The sequence below is a fragment of the Sinocyclocheilus anshuiensis genome, unplaced genomic scaffold (assembly GCF_001515605.1).
Source record: "Sinocyclocheilus anshuiensis isolate Anshui unplaced genomic scaffold, SAMN03320099.WGS_v1.1 scaffold2950, whole genome shotgun sequence".
NCBI classification, from domain to species: domain Eukaryota; kingdom Metazoa; phylum Chordata; class Actinopteri; order Cypriniformes; family Cyprinidae; genus Sinocyclocheilus; species Sinocyclocheilus anshuiensis.
The window spans coordinates 104,000-116,911 of record NW_015542558.1 but is presented as its reverse complement, the minus strand read 5'-3'; the positions used below and the strand labels follow the sequence as shown (position 1 = coordinate 116,911).

At 36.3% G+C, this 12,912-nt stretch overlaps 2 protein-coding genes across 2 annotated transcripts; one reads left to right on the top strand and one right to left on the bottom strand.

Annotated features, from left to right (window-relative positions):
- Positions 1-1,917: 1,917 nt before the first annotated feature.
- On the bottom strand, positions 1,918-6,493 carry LOC107694375 (60S ribosomal protein L5-like). Its single transcript, XM_016494064.1, has 8 exons — positions 6,392-6,493; positions 5,910-5,979; positions 4,832-4,947; positions 4,598-4,732; positions 4,311-4,513; positions 2,815-2,992; positions 2,457-2,545; positions 1,918-2,074 (listed from the first exon to the last, which is right to left on the bottom strand). The coding sequence occupies exons 1-8, from the start codon at positions 6,392-6,394 to the stop codon at positions 1,975-1,977; spliced, it is 894 nt and encodes a 297-aa protein (XP_016349550.1). The 5' UTR covers positions 6,395-6,493; the 3' UTR covers positions 1,918-1,974.
- A 1,503-nt stretch (positions 6,494-7,996) lies between these two features.
- Positions 7,997-12,667, top strand: LOC107694371 (ecotropic viral integration site 5 protein homolog). Its single transcript, XM_016494061.1, has 6 exons — positions 7,997-8,085; positions 10,572-10,725; positions 10,806-11,030; positions 11,142-11,207; positions 11,257-11,382; positions 12,530-12,667. The coding sequence occupies exons 1-6, from the start codon at positions 8,072-8,074 to the stop codon at positions 12,665-12,667; spliced, it is 723 nt and encodes a 240-aa protein (XP_016349547.1). The 5' UTR covers positions 7,997-8,071.
- Positions 12,668-12,912: the final 245 nt, after the last annotated feature.

The following is a 12,912-nucleotide window of genomic DNA, read 5'->3' as shown; positions in this document are numbered from 1 at the left end:
TTATATATAAAGAATTTGCCACTGATGATTCAAACGTGAGTTTTGAGCAGTGTAGAGTAGCGCTTGCTGTTTGTAATTTCTCTGATCACAAATGAAGACATGGTTTATTTTATATGTTTAAAATGTTTCAATTTTTCCATCTTTCCATGAATTATATTAATTATATTAGTGATCATTAAGAAAATACATCTTTTATATTCATTCAGAGGGGGTGTACTCATTTATGCTGTGCACTGTAACTGTAAATGTGCCAGAATTAGCCAGAAAGGCTATTTTTCATCTGTAGACCCTTGACAGAATGTTAAAAAGTCACCCTAAAAACAGAAACAGAGCATCTTACACACATATACACATCTACAAATAAAAGGGACTAAAAAGTAAAATACTGAAAAAAATACAGATACATGAATGCACAATAAAAGTTACTACTAAAATACAAATAGTAGTTATCTAGACAAAATAAAATGTAAGGAAAAGGAGAGAGAGATGGCGACAGGAGAAAGCAACATAGCCAAGAGCAATTAGTACAAAGAAGTCTACTTTCAAGAATACAGTACTAATGTTGACAGTGCTGAGTTGTCAGTAACCATTTTTTTAAATGAAGCTGAAAAGAACCATAAGTATCTAGTCTTCTAATTGTTGATGGAATGGAGTTCCATTCCCTTGCAGCTTTGACTGAGAATACAGACTGACTAAATTTTCATCTTTTGAGAGGAATAATAGTCCCCTCTTTCCCCACACCTTGTAGACCAGTGAGCAGTTGTTCTAATATTCACAAACTGTTTTAATGGTAAAGTCAGGCTATGAATAGTCTTAAACAGTAGACAAATATGTACATATTTGATCAGGTTATCCCAGCTAAGCAAATTCAATTTTTTTAGTAGACGGATGGAAGATCATTGATGTACAAGTGAAAAGCAAAGGACCCAGAATAGATCCTTGTGGATCACCAGTGGATATACTTAGGGGGGCAGACTTATAATTCTGTATACTAACATACTGTGTGTGACCTGACAAGTATGATTCAATCCATCTTAAAGTATCTGGAGAAAAATTAAAACCTAATAATCAGTGCTCGTTGTTGTCACCGAAGCTCATTAAGTATGAGCAGGTCAGCAATATGATCTGAGCCTGTCTCGAACAGTCAGACAGATATTTTCAAATCTATTTGATATCATCGCTACATGATCTTGTAGTGTGTGTCTGTACGATGCAATGGCAAGGTGGAACTAATCCTGCCAACCACAGTCCAGATGGTATAAACGGAAAAATCTTGTAATCACTTGCATGAATATATGTGAGAAAATATCCCCCCTCCATGTTGTGGAGTATGCGGTCTGCTATGTCAAGATAACAAGAAAACTTTTTGTGTAGTGTAAACACCACAGCAATTCAGGTAGTCTTACAGTTCTGTTGTGTGAGCTTGCCCTTATTGATCTGAATGTTTACAAAAGTGAGTCTTGTAAATGATGCTGGTAGGCCCTTCTCAACCATGGAAGTTCAAAACATTTATCATTTTGGTTTGTTGGGTTCCTAATTTGTACTTCTAACTGACATGTCTGGTGAAAACCATTTTGATATGGTCTTTTTTTTTTTAAATCTAAAAACAGTATGAAATGTTCATCACAGTCAAGATTCTTGATGTACTTATGAATGAAGAGATTAAAAGGTGCTTGATGTTTTTTATCAACCATTTTTTAGTGGGATGATTCAGATTGTATGTCGTCAGACTGCTTCAGTTTTGTGTATTCATAAATCACTCTGCTGCTGATTAAGAGTTAAATAGAGATTTTTATAAGATTTGATTGCATGACTTTGCACATTAAAAGTGTTTCAAATAATATCCCAAATGCATCTTCATTGTCAAATCAACATTTTCTCATCTTCTACTCTACCAAAGACCACAAACACACTGTATTCTTTCCAAATGATTTATTTGGAAGCTTTCTTTGGAGCAGTTGACACTTCATCTCTTTAGTCGTCTGCAGCAACGTCCTGTGCCCGGAGGAAGCTGGCTTTTTTCTGGGCTACTCGGTCCTTCCTCTGGGCTAGAGTCAGCTTGGCACGGTTCCACCTAACAACACATATATTCATCAGTGATGAGAAAATAAAAACATCTCACGTGGTCAGAATAGTGTAAAAAAAAAGTAAATATAAACATCTGACATGCAAGTGTTATAAGTAGTAGCTACAGCATATTTGCATCATTTTAAGCATCACCATTGAGATCTTATGGGAAGACTCAAGACTCAAACCTTTATCTTAGTCAACACCACTATTTGTTTTAAGAGCTACATGTCCAACTGTAATAAAAGAACATTTATACAGTTTTGCCATCAAAACTACAACTTGCCAACACTGTCAAGTTTCATGGCAATATCAATTCCATGACAGTCAGTAGGCAGAGCAACCCTTCGATTAAAATCTGAAGAAATGATAGAAGCCTGAAAATGCACCTCTTCTTCTTGACTTCTCTCTTGGGCTTCTTCTCATAAACTGGGTTCTCACGGATGGAAGCATGGGCCTTTTTGTACATCTCTTCAACCTGCAGGAACCAGATAATCATATAACAATAAGTGAAGGTAAAGCACAAGATTTACAATAAATGAAGAAAATATTTTCAAATATTAAACTGTATGCATCTGTTAATCTGCAATACAAATGAATGACATTTAGCCACCAGCATCATGCCACAAATAATGTGCATCTATAAATTATACAGTATTTGATGGACATAATGACACTTTCTTGTATCACATCTGCATCACCAAAAGCAAACAAATGTTGCCAGTAAAGTGATCCAGCGTTTCTTACAGAGTCCGGTGTGATGCCGTTCTTGATGAAGCGGGAGAACTGCTTCTTGTACTGCTCCTCGTCCTCCTCCATCAGATAGCTCATGTACTCTGACACATTCTGGCCCATGATGTGCTTCCGGTGCACCTCCGCGTTAAACTCCTTACTTTCAGAGTCGTAGCCTGGGAACCGTTTAGTGCTGAGAAAGAAAGCTGTAATGTCAATATTCCCATAACAATGACAAAGATGAGACATAAAAGCAAAAAACAAAGCAATCTCTGCAAAAGCTCAAAAAGCTCAAATAAGTAAGCTGCCTGCACAACATGCCTCATTTAGAAAAAGAAAAAAAAATCAATTTAGATTTTTAGCTTCCAACAATTAAAACACGACAATCAAGATAAAACGATTAATTTAAAGAGGTGCTTTTCACCCATCATTAAAAGCCCAAACTTAAAGTCCAAATCAAACGTCCCAGTCATAATATGTAGTCTCCTGCAGGACATGTTTGATATTAAAAAGAGTTATAAAAAGTAGACTAAGCCACAAAAGAGAACTTGCGCTGTTCCCCAGGCAGGACAAGAGAAGTCAAATTTGGGCCTTGAATATTCAAATAGACACAGTCGGTTGAACATAAACAGTTGGGAAAGAAATCCAATGTATGACAGTTAATTAGATTCAAGCATTCGGTCTTCGTGACAGCAGCCTGCAATATACCTGCTGCCGTCTGTGTTGGAAAATCATTCACTGCTCTGGACTGAATAACTGTAGTAGCTTTAATATACTGCTAGATTAACTTGCATAAAAAAAACTTAAAGTATTGTTTATTCTATTTGTTTTTATTATTATTATTATTATTAACATAGTACAATATTTTAATATAAATGCATATTTGCTGAATGCCAATGGTATATAATTTAAACAAAACAGCTTTCAATGCAAAAAGACTTAACTGAGTGCATGGTTGGTTACAGTGTTTACTTCCTTTTTAGTCATGTTTGTAACAATTTTGCCAAATTTAAACTGCAAATGTGGCACAGAAGCGCTTCTGAAGGGACATTTCTGTATTTGTGAATCAAGAAATTGCTATATAAAGAATAAATCTATATATTTTTTCAAATTGAATCATTTTCTAAATAATTATTTCTAATTAAGTAAAAATGTAAATTAAATATGAACTTCATTACAGTAATTGTTATTTACGATCCTATCCTACTACCAATGGTAGTGCAGACAGTGAATCTGATCTACATTTAATTGATGTCAAAATGCCTATTCTGATTGACATTTCTTCCTCTTCCTAATGAAACTTCACCTTAGACTGTGTCAGAAGGATTTAAGTAAACTTTTTTGGTGGTATTTTAGAGGTCATCAGTGACTTCAGGCCATCAGTACAGATAATATTTTTGTGGACACTATTTAATGTTTTCAAAAAGATTTTTTAAAGCACCCAAAATTCCTGAATCAATTGTCCACAGTCTAAGCTTTGCAAACTGGGAAAATAAACTACATGTACTGACCTGTGAGGGATGGACAGTCCTCCATCCACTGCTCCTTTGAGAGCTCCAAACACTTTGTTCCCTGTGGTGGTTCTGGCGAGTCCAGCATCCAAGTAGCATGTAAATGCCCCTGGCTGGCCATCAATGCTTTCCACATTAAATTCGTCGCCAGTTACCTCAACCTGGCCTTCGTAAACGTTATCCAGACCAAACTTGTTCAGCAGCTGTAAGCAGAAAGCAAGTCTGAGTATGATTATACTCTGAGATGTGAACGGTACCAGACATTCAAAATTGATGAGGACATTTACCCTGCGTGCACACAGTAAACCGGTGCAGTAGGCAGCAGCATAGTTTGTCAGTCCAACAGCAATGCCATACTTTGGCAACTCGTGAGAGTAAGCAGCGCAGACGATCGCGTCGCCTTCAATTTTGGCATATGCGATCTGAGAAAGATGCAATATCATCCTGATACATTCAGCAACACAATGGTAATTAATAACATTTCAGTAACGGTGGCAAAGATGACATGGCAGTAGTTGTACCTGGCAAACAATATCCCTGTTGGAGAGTCGAACGATCATCCTGTACTTCGGTGTGTTGTACTTGTTCTTGTCTTGAATGACAAGTCGCTTGCGGGCAAAGTAGTCAGTTTTTCCCTCTGAAATGGTCAATTATGTTAGTCAACTGTTGAAAAACCATTCTAAGCTGGCTTGCTGGTCCAAGAGGGGTTTTATCCACTTGAGACCATCTTACTGACCAGCTAAAAACCAGTATGGTCAGGCTGGCAGACCAGTATAGGTTGTTTTGAGAAGTTTTTACAGCAATAATTAGGCCTGTCGCAATAATCAATATATCGACTTATCGCGCAATATTGTACATGACCGCAATCATTTTTGGTGACGCAATATATCGCCCATTATATTTACTTAAAAATTTATGTCACTATGTTTTGTACATTCCATTTGCGCCTGTGTCTTTTGCAGCTTCTTGTACATAACGTGGTGTAGTCATGAGGTGCTAGTTCACATTTAAAAAATGCTTCTACAAAAAAAAGTTTCATCTGCAGATATGGTCTTGTTTAGGGATCTGTGCCTTTGTGCATACGGACATCTGACTGCTAAGTAGGGATTGTGTTTTTCAGCAATAGTGCTGTGCACCCTTAATTTACAGAGAAAAGAAGATCAGGGAAAAATCTGTAGATGGAAAAAAAATCTCTATACAAGTTCTTTGTGCATTTTTCTTTTTTTCTACATGTTACTTTGCACTTTTTGTTAGAAAATGTTTATTTGCTATTTATTCAGGTTTTTTAAGGGATCTAATATTTTGATACTTAATTTCCATGATCTAAATATTCTTAAAAAATTAAAGTTTGTTGTCATTTGGAAGTGCGTTGGCCTTCTTGCATTATTATGCTGTTACATTATGATTATATATTCAGTGGCATAAAACGGTATTTAAAATGACAATAATATCACTTATCGCAATTATTTCTGGGGCAATATATCGCACAACAAAAAGTTGTTATTGTGACAGGCCTAGCAATAATACACTCGGGTCATTTCATTGACAAATGAAAACATCCTTCAGTTAAGATAAAGGTAAGGAAACACCTCAACATACCTCGCCTCCTCCTGAACTTGACCTGGTATCTCTTGAAATATGCCTTGTTCTTAACCACCTTAACGAAGCCCTGCTCAAAAAAAACTATTGTTTAACTGTTGACAAGCATGACTGTCCAAAACAACATATTCGGAAGCAATATATGACACTCTTGGGTCACATATTGTCATAATCAAGTGATGCAATGCGCTACGTGACAGTAAACCTGAAACTGAATAAAGGAACGAACATCTAACCAGGGCAAACAAAAACGACTCCAGAAGGAGAAATGTTTATTGTATGCGCTTTCAGTGTCAACAAAATTATTACTCGAGTATTTAGAGAAAAATGTGCCACTGACGTTCACGCAGCGACTGGTCTGATTGACTTAAATCTATAACCATCCCGTCGCTTCAAGTGTTCCATCTTTAATGGAAATCGAGCTGAAATAGCGGGAGAGGGAACGTAATGAGTAGAACATTGTAGTTTGGTGATTTACTGACCATTTTGTGATCGTTTGTTCTCCTTTAGGTTGGGAGACTGAAATCTTCAGACTCCGATACTGCTCCCGCTGCACTGTGAAAAGGAAGTTCATGCTGCACTGCGACCAGAAAATCAAAGCACTCGGAGACAAAAGTGTGTGCTCCTCTAGCGTCCCGGAGGATAGACGGCAGCATATTCTAATGCATGAAACTTCAACATTTCATTCAACTGCATAGATAGATAGATAGATAGATTCAACTTCATTATTACAAATGCATAATGATTTATTTATTTAAATACACAGCATGCAAGTTTCAATAGAAATTACATTTAAGTATATTTCAGTTTACCATAAATTTAACAGTACACTTTAACCAAATTCCAAAAACACTAGAAGTAATTATGAAATAACAATGTCCAACTTAATTGGGCCAGAAAGTTAAGCTAATTGCATTTAATATAATCCATTTTCATTTAACTGCAATTAACATGCAGTTAAGTGTTAAACATTACATTTATTTGACACCTATATATTATTTTAAAGTATATTATTTCTTTAATACATCTTTTTAAAAGTATGCTAAAGTGTACTTCTTTTTCACAAGATTTTGTTTTTAACTTGCCTTAGGAAACCATAGTGAATTACAGCTATCTAAAGAAAAGAGGGGTTGGGGATTACCTTCCCTCAGAGATTATTATTTTGCAGCACAGATGGGAGTTGTAATATGCTGGTGTAATCCATTTTACGAGGCTCAATGGAAAAACAAGGAGCAGAAAATATTCTGGATTCCTATACAGGCTGATAGTAATTTACAAGAATATATTAAGGTTGTTGATAATCCATGGGTAAAATGCAATCTTAATGTATGGAAATCTATTATTATAGAATATAAATTAAAAGTAGAAATTATGCCTCTTAAATGGTGTGCATATGATTCTGAGTTTACGCCAAACAGATTAGATACTCGATTTAAGGTCTGGAATGGATAAGGGGATAACAGTTTTATGTAATAATAGAATATAATATATTAACCAGCTTTGAAGCACTTAAAGAGAATTATTCACTAGAAACACAAGACTTCTATAGATACTTACAGATTCGACATTTTGTTAATATGAAGATGAAGAATGTGACTGAGACAAGGACAGGCTTAATAGAATTGTTTAGAAAAGCATATACAGTAAATCAGATTTTCATAGTAGAATTATTTACTTTATTTATTATAGACATATACAAATGTCTGTTAAATCTTAAAACACACACGACTTCTTATATCAAAACAAAATGGGAGAAGGAAGGATAATTAATTATAACAGAGGAGGAATGGGAAATAATATGGAGGTATCAATGGAAATGCTCCAAGGCACAGAAATGGAAGGAGTTTGGTTGGAAAAGCTCGATAAGATATTGTATTACGCCTTCTCAGAAATCACACCATGGTAGTAATTTTCTCTGTAGAGAAAATGCGGAAACCAAAATGCAAATCATTACCACATTTTCTGGGACTGCTCTGTTATTAAGGGCTATTGGAGAGGAATACTGCCCTACAAGATTAGTGGGACTAGATGCCACTCAACCTAATGTTGACACACAGTTCTGTTGACCCTAAAACTTCCTTTCTGCATATAGCTTCTCTGTCAAAGCTTGTCTCACTGGATGAGATTAACAATGTAGCAGATTCCCTTGGAAGGCAAACAGGATGAAGTCCCCAAGGTAAATGTTATCTCTGGGCCCATATTTGTCAGCTAAAAATTATAAAAAGTTGTAAGAGGAAGTTGTTCACTCAGTCAGGTCACTTTAAAAACAAGCTCCTGAGTCACTGGCAGAGCTGTTATTTCGAGGAACTTTGACCAGCATGTGAGACTCTGCTATAAAGCCACATGTGATTCTTTTGTCGTTTTGTTGTTGCTGCACACTGGTAGGAAATCCCAGTTTTCACTATTATGGGGACAATGATCCTGATATAAATGTCATAAAATATGATAAACAGTCTAGATGTGATACATGTGTATGAAAAAAAGCAATGCACTTATGTTATGTTATATAGCCTATCATCTTCACATATACATAGAAACTAATATGTATTTGTTTGTTTTTTTCGGATTTAAAAAAAAATTGAGTTTCCGCCAAAATCAGTATTGTATCTGGTCGGTAATGAAAAGTCAGTTTTTTTTAATTTTACGCAAAATGCGATATCCGCCGAGTTATTCTGTCATGTTTTCTCCCTTTTTTTCCAAACCGCGACAAACGCCAGTCTCCCTTTTCTGCAGAATGCGATATATCCGCTCAACCAATCACAGCGCACCATTCCACGCACTGTAAACAGTAACAACCGATCACAGCGCACCACTGCACGCACTCTAGACAGTAATGGCGGCGCTTTAAATACACCCGGCATCCTAGTTTTCCTCATCTATTTTGTACTTTGTGATCAACAAACAAACAAAAAAATTAGGGCTGCACGATAAATCGCATTTGTTTGTCATGCGCATCTCGTCAGTAAAGCCGGTTCTGTGAACAGTAAATCTCCATCACGTGCTTTCAGATGGAGCGGCATTTAATACACTGCTGAGCCATAGATCACTGCAATATCGCGTTCACAATCGCAGATGAGTCGCATTCGATTATGAACGCGATATTGAGTAGCTTGTCAGCATAAGTGTTTTTATTTATGCCATTTATGTTTTTGTTAATACAGCGTATAGCACTAGTCAACTAAATGAATGTAATATATATATATATATATATATATCCTGTGTATATATATATATATATATATATATATGTGTGTGTGTCTGTGTGTATGTGTGTGTGTGTGTGTGTGTATGTATTTTGTGTGTGTGTATGTATTTTGTGTGTTTCTGTCATTTAATGATGTTTTAGCTCATTGGAGAGAATTACTCAGTTTCTAAGACATCCTGCTTTGCTTTGAGTGTTACATATGGACTCTTTGACTGTATCATCTCTGTCTCCCTCAACGGGATCTCAGCTCAGTGTGGATGAGATGAAGTTACTTGCTAAACTAGAGGAACAGAACAGGTCACTTCTTCACACCCATACCACAGTGTTTCCTAGAAACAACAACTTAAACTAAAAAGTTGCACATTACATTACTGATACATCTCTGTTTCCACACTGTGTGCCCAACTTGTTTTCTATAGGTTTAAGATTAGACAACATAATTTCTTTCTTTCTTTTGCTTTCTTTCTTTCTTTCTTTCTTTCTTTCTTTCTTTCTTTCTTTCTTTCTTTCTTTCTTTCTTTCTTTCTTTCTTTCTTCTTTCTTTCTTTCTTTCTTTTCTTTCTTTCTTTCTTTCTTTCTTTCTTTCTTTCTTTCTTTCTTTCTTTCTATTGGCATCCTGCATCAAACAAACATTTTTATCAGAAGTTTTTTAAATGCTGTGTGTGTGTTTGTATGTGTGTGTGTGTGTGTGTGTATTCACACACATTAATGTTTATCAAACATCTCAAAATAGTGCTTACTAAAAGTATGCTATTTATTTGTCTGTTTATTTATTTGTTTATTTTTTATTGCCATTCAACATGAAACATTATTAGATGCATTTTAAATGCGGATCATGTTGATCATACATCTCAAAACAGAACTTATCAAAAGCATATTTATTTGTTTGTTTTTATTGACATTCAGCATCAAACTTTCTATAAAAAAAAAATTAAAGACTGCATGTATATATCATATATTCAGGTTTATCTTACATCTCAAAATATACTTATCAAAAGTATGCTATTTATTTGTTTGTTTGTTTGTTTATTTGTTTAATTTATTTTATTGACATTTAGCATCAAACCAACATTATTATATATATTACAAATACTTTATGCATTTATCATGCATTTCAAAATAGTACTTATCAAAATAATGCTATTATTTATTTATTAATTAATTCATTCGTTTGTTTAATTTATTTTCATATACTGTACATTCAGAACAAACATTAGATGTATTTCAAATACTGTTTGTATATATTATTACATTTTTTGTATATACAATGTTTTATATAAATTGATACAGCTTAAATACTCACTTCTTTTGGATTATTGTAAAGAATTAAGGTTTTTATAAATGGCAAGGATTAAGTCATTCATCCCTAATAATTAATCACTCAGTTCTATTTGGTGTATGAAATTGAGAAGTACACATCATATCTACATTCCTAAATGGGCTGTTTTCCTCAACAGACTGCTAGAGACTGACAGTAAGTCTCTGTACTCTGTGAATGGGGTCCTGCGAAGTCCCACCTCACCCAAAACCCTCCCTTTTGAGGATGGCTTATGGGGTAATGTCATTAAAGAATGGGACGACTGGCGAAAGAGAAAAGTGGGACAGATCAAGGTAATCAATTTATCAATCCACCAGTTTCATGTCATGATTTCAGTCTCTTCACTCAGTTTGCCTTACCATTCTTCCTTCAGGTGCTGATTAGGAGGGGTGTCCCTGATCACCTGCTGGCCGCTGTGTGGCAGCTGTTGTGTGAGGCTCAGAATGTTGATGTGCGGCAGAAGTACTCAGATCTACTGAAGAGCTCTTCTCCCTCTGAGAAGCTGATACTCAGAGACCTGACACGTATCCTCCCTCAACACCAGCTCTTTCACAACAAGGTCGCTACATGCCAGAAACCACTGTTTAATGTGCTGAAGGTTAGATGACGGAGAATCTCTATCTGTGATCATACAGAAAAAAAAAAAAAGAATTATGCATTATAGGAGTATAGATAACACAATTAGACAGTAAGCCTGCTTTAATTGCAGGCTTACTCAATCTTGATTGGCTACTGTCAGGGAAGTGTGTTTATTGTAGGTCTATTGCTCACACAGGTAATGAATTGCTTTTTTAATTGAAATTATATAGATGATCACCTTTTAGATGGCTGAAGAGGAGGCCTTCTACATTTTTGTGAGGCTAATGAAGGACTTCAGAATGAGGGATCTGTATAGATCTAATATGGTTGAACTCAGCTGCTGCATTAACCAGTTTGACGCTATGATTAAGGTAAACAATTATAATTCTACTCTATTTAAAAACACATGGATTATTTATAAAATGTCCTTTCCAAAAACCCTGAGCTGAGTAAGCCACATAAAGCCTGTTACAAATGATCTGCTGAAGTATCTTTCCATTTCCTGCTAAATGTCAGATTTCTGAGAATTGCACATTTGACAAGAACTTTGTTGTAGATGTCCAGATTTGGTGTTTTGTAAATAGGGGATAGTGGGGTAAAGCTATGTCACTTTTATTTACCGCCATATGTTGTCCTCTGCGCAATGAGAAATGAGATAAAACTTGTCTAAATGATGTCTAATTCATATATTTTATATATAATATAAAAATAATGAATTTTCATTACATGTCATTACTCCAGTCTTCAATGTCACATAATCCTTCTGAAGGATCATTCTAATATTTTGATTTAGTACTAAAAAACATTTTGTATTATTATCAATGTTGAAAACATTTGTGCTGCTTAATATTTTTCTTGAAACTGTGATAACAATTTTTTCATGATTCTTTGATGAACAGAAAATTTAAAGAATGCTCCAGTTACTAACGTAACCTCGGTTCCCTGATATGAGGGTACGAGCGTTGCGTATACACGCTTATGGGGGAAACTCCTGTTTACTCTGATACTGAAGCCTGATTTGTTCACGTTCGTGTACCTGCACAAACAAATGGCGCTTCAACCCACCAAAAGGGGAGGAGCCAACTACTATATAAGTCGGCTCAGAGCGCTATTCTTCAGAATCTTTCGACTGTCAGCGACAGCCATCAACTCGTGTGCAGACTTATAGCATGCCAGCTTACGCAACGCTTGTTCCTTTATCTCAGGGAACCAAGGCTACATTAGTAACCGGAGCATTCCCTTTTGAATGATCTCCTGTTGCGTATACACACTTATGGGGAATGCATCCAATAGTGCCATGCTATAAGTAAATGCAGAACTAAGTCGCTCTGCATGCCCAGCCCTGAAGCGCCCGAAACGAGGGCCCCTAAGAAGCATGAGCAAAGAATGAGCCCCAAGCTAGCCTGCTGGGGACTACATAGCAAAATCTTTTCCACTCAAAGAGGAGATTAGGTGAATTTAAGCAGACAATATCATGCCTGAAGGGCAGGGACATCTAAATTATAAAACCTTGTAAAGGTTGACAGCAACGACCAGCTGGCAGCCGCACAGATGTCATCAATAGAGATCCCACTGGACAACGCCCAGGAGGAGGCCATCCCTCGAGTGGAGTGGGCCCTCACCCCAATAGGGCATTTCAAGCCCTCTGTGGCATAAGCCAGGGCTATAGCATCGACTGTCCAATGAGATAGTCATTGCTTCGCAACATTGCAGCCCTTTAGAATGGCCTCCGAAGCATACAAAAAGCTGCTCTGATTCCCGAAATGGGCCAGAGTGCTCAACGTACACTCTAAGAGCCCTAACTGGGCAGAGTGGATAGGGACCCTGCTTGTCTTCTGTACTAGGAAGAGCTAGAAGGGTAATAACCTGTGCTCTGAGCGGGGTTGAGAGCACCTTAGGCA

Excerpts from the sequence above, each read along its gene's own strand:
- LOC107694375 (XM_016494064.1), bottom strand. Across the intron at positions 4,948-5,909 it reads CAAGTTCAGGAGGAGGCGAG|AGGGAAAAACTGACTACTTT; the intron begins GTATGTTGAGGT and ends TGACCATTTCAG. Across the intron at positions 4,514-4,597 it reads GTTTACTGTGTGCACGCAGG|CTGCTGAACAAGTTTGGTCT; the intron begins GTAAATGTCCTC and ends TTCTGCTTACAG.
- LOC107694371 (XM_016494061.1), top strand. Across the intron at positions 10,726-10,805 it reads GAAAAGTGGGACAGATCAAG|GTGCTGATTAGGAGGGGTGT; the intron begins GTAATCAATTTA and ends TTCTTCCTTCAG. Across the intron at positions 11,031-11,141 it reads CACTGTTTAATGTGCTGAAG|GCTTACTCAATCTTGATTGG; the intron begins GTTAGATGACGG and ends CTTTAATTGCAG.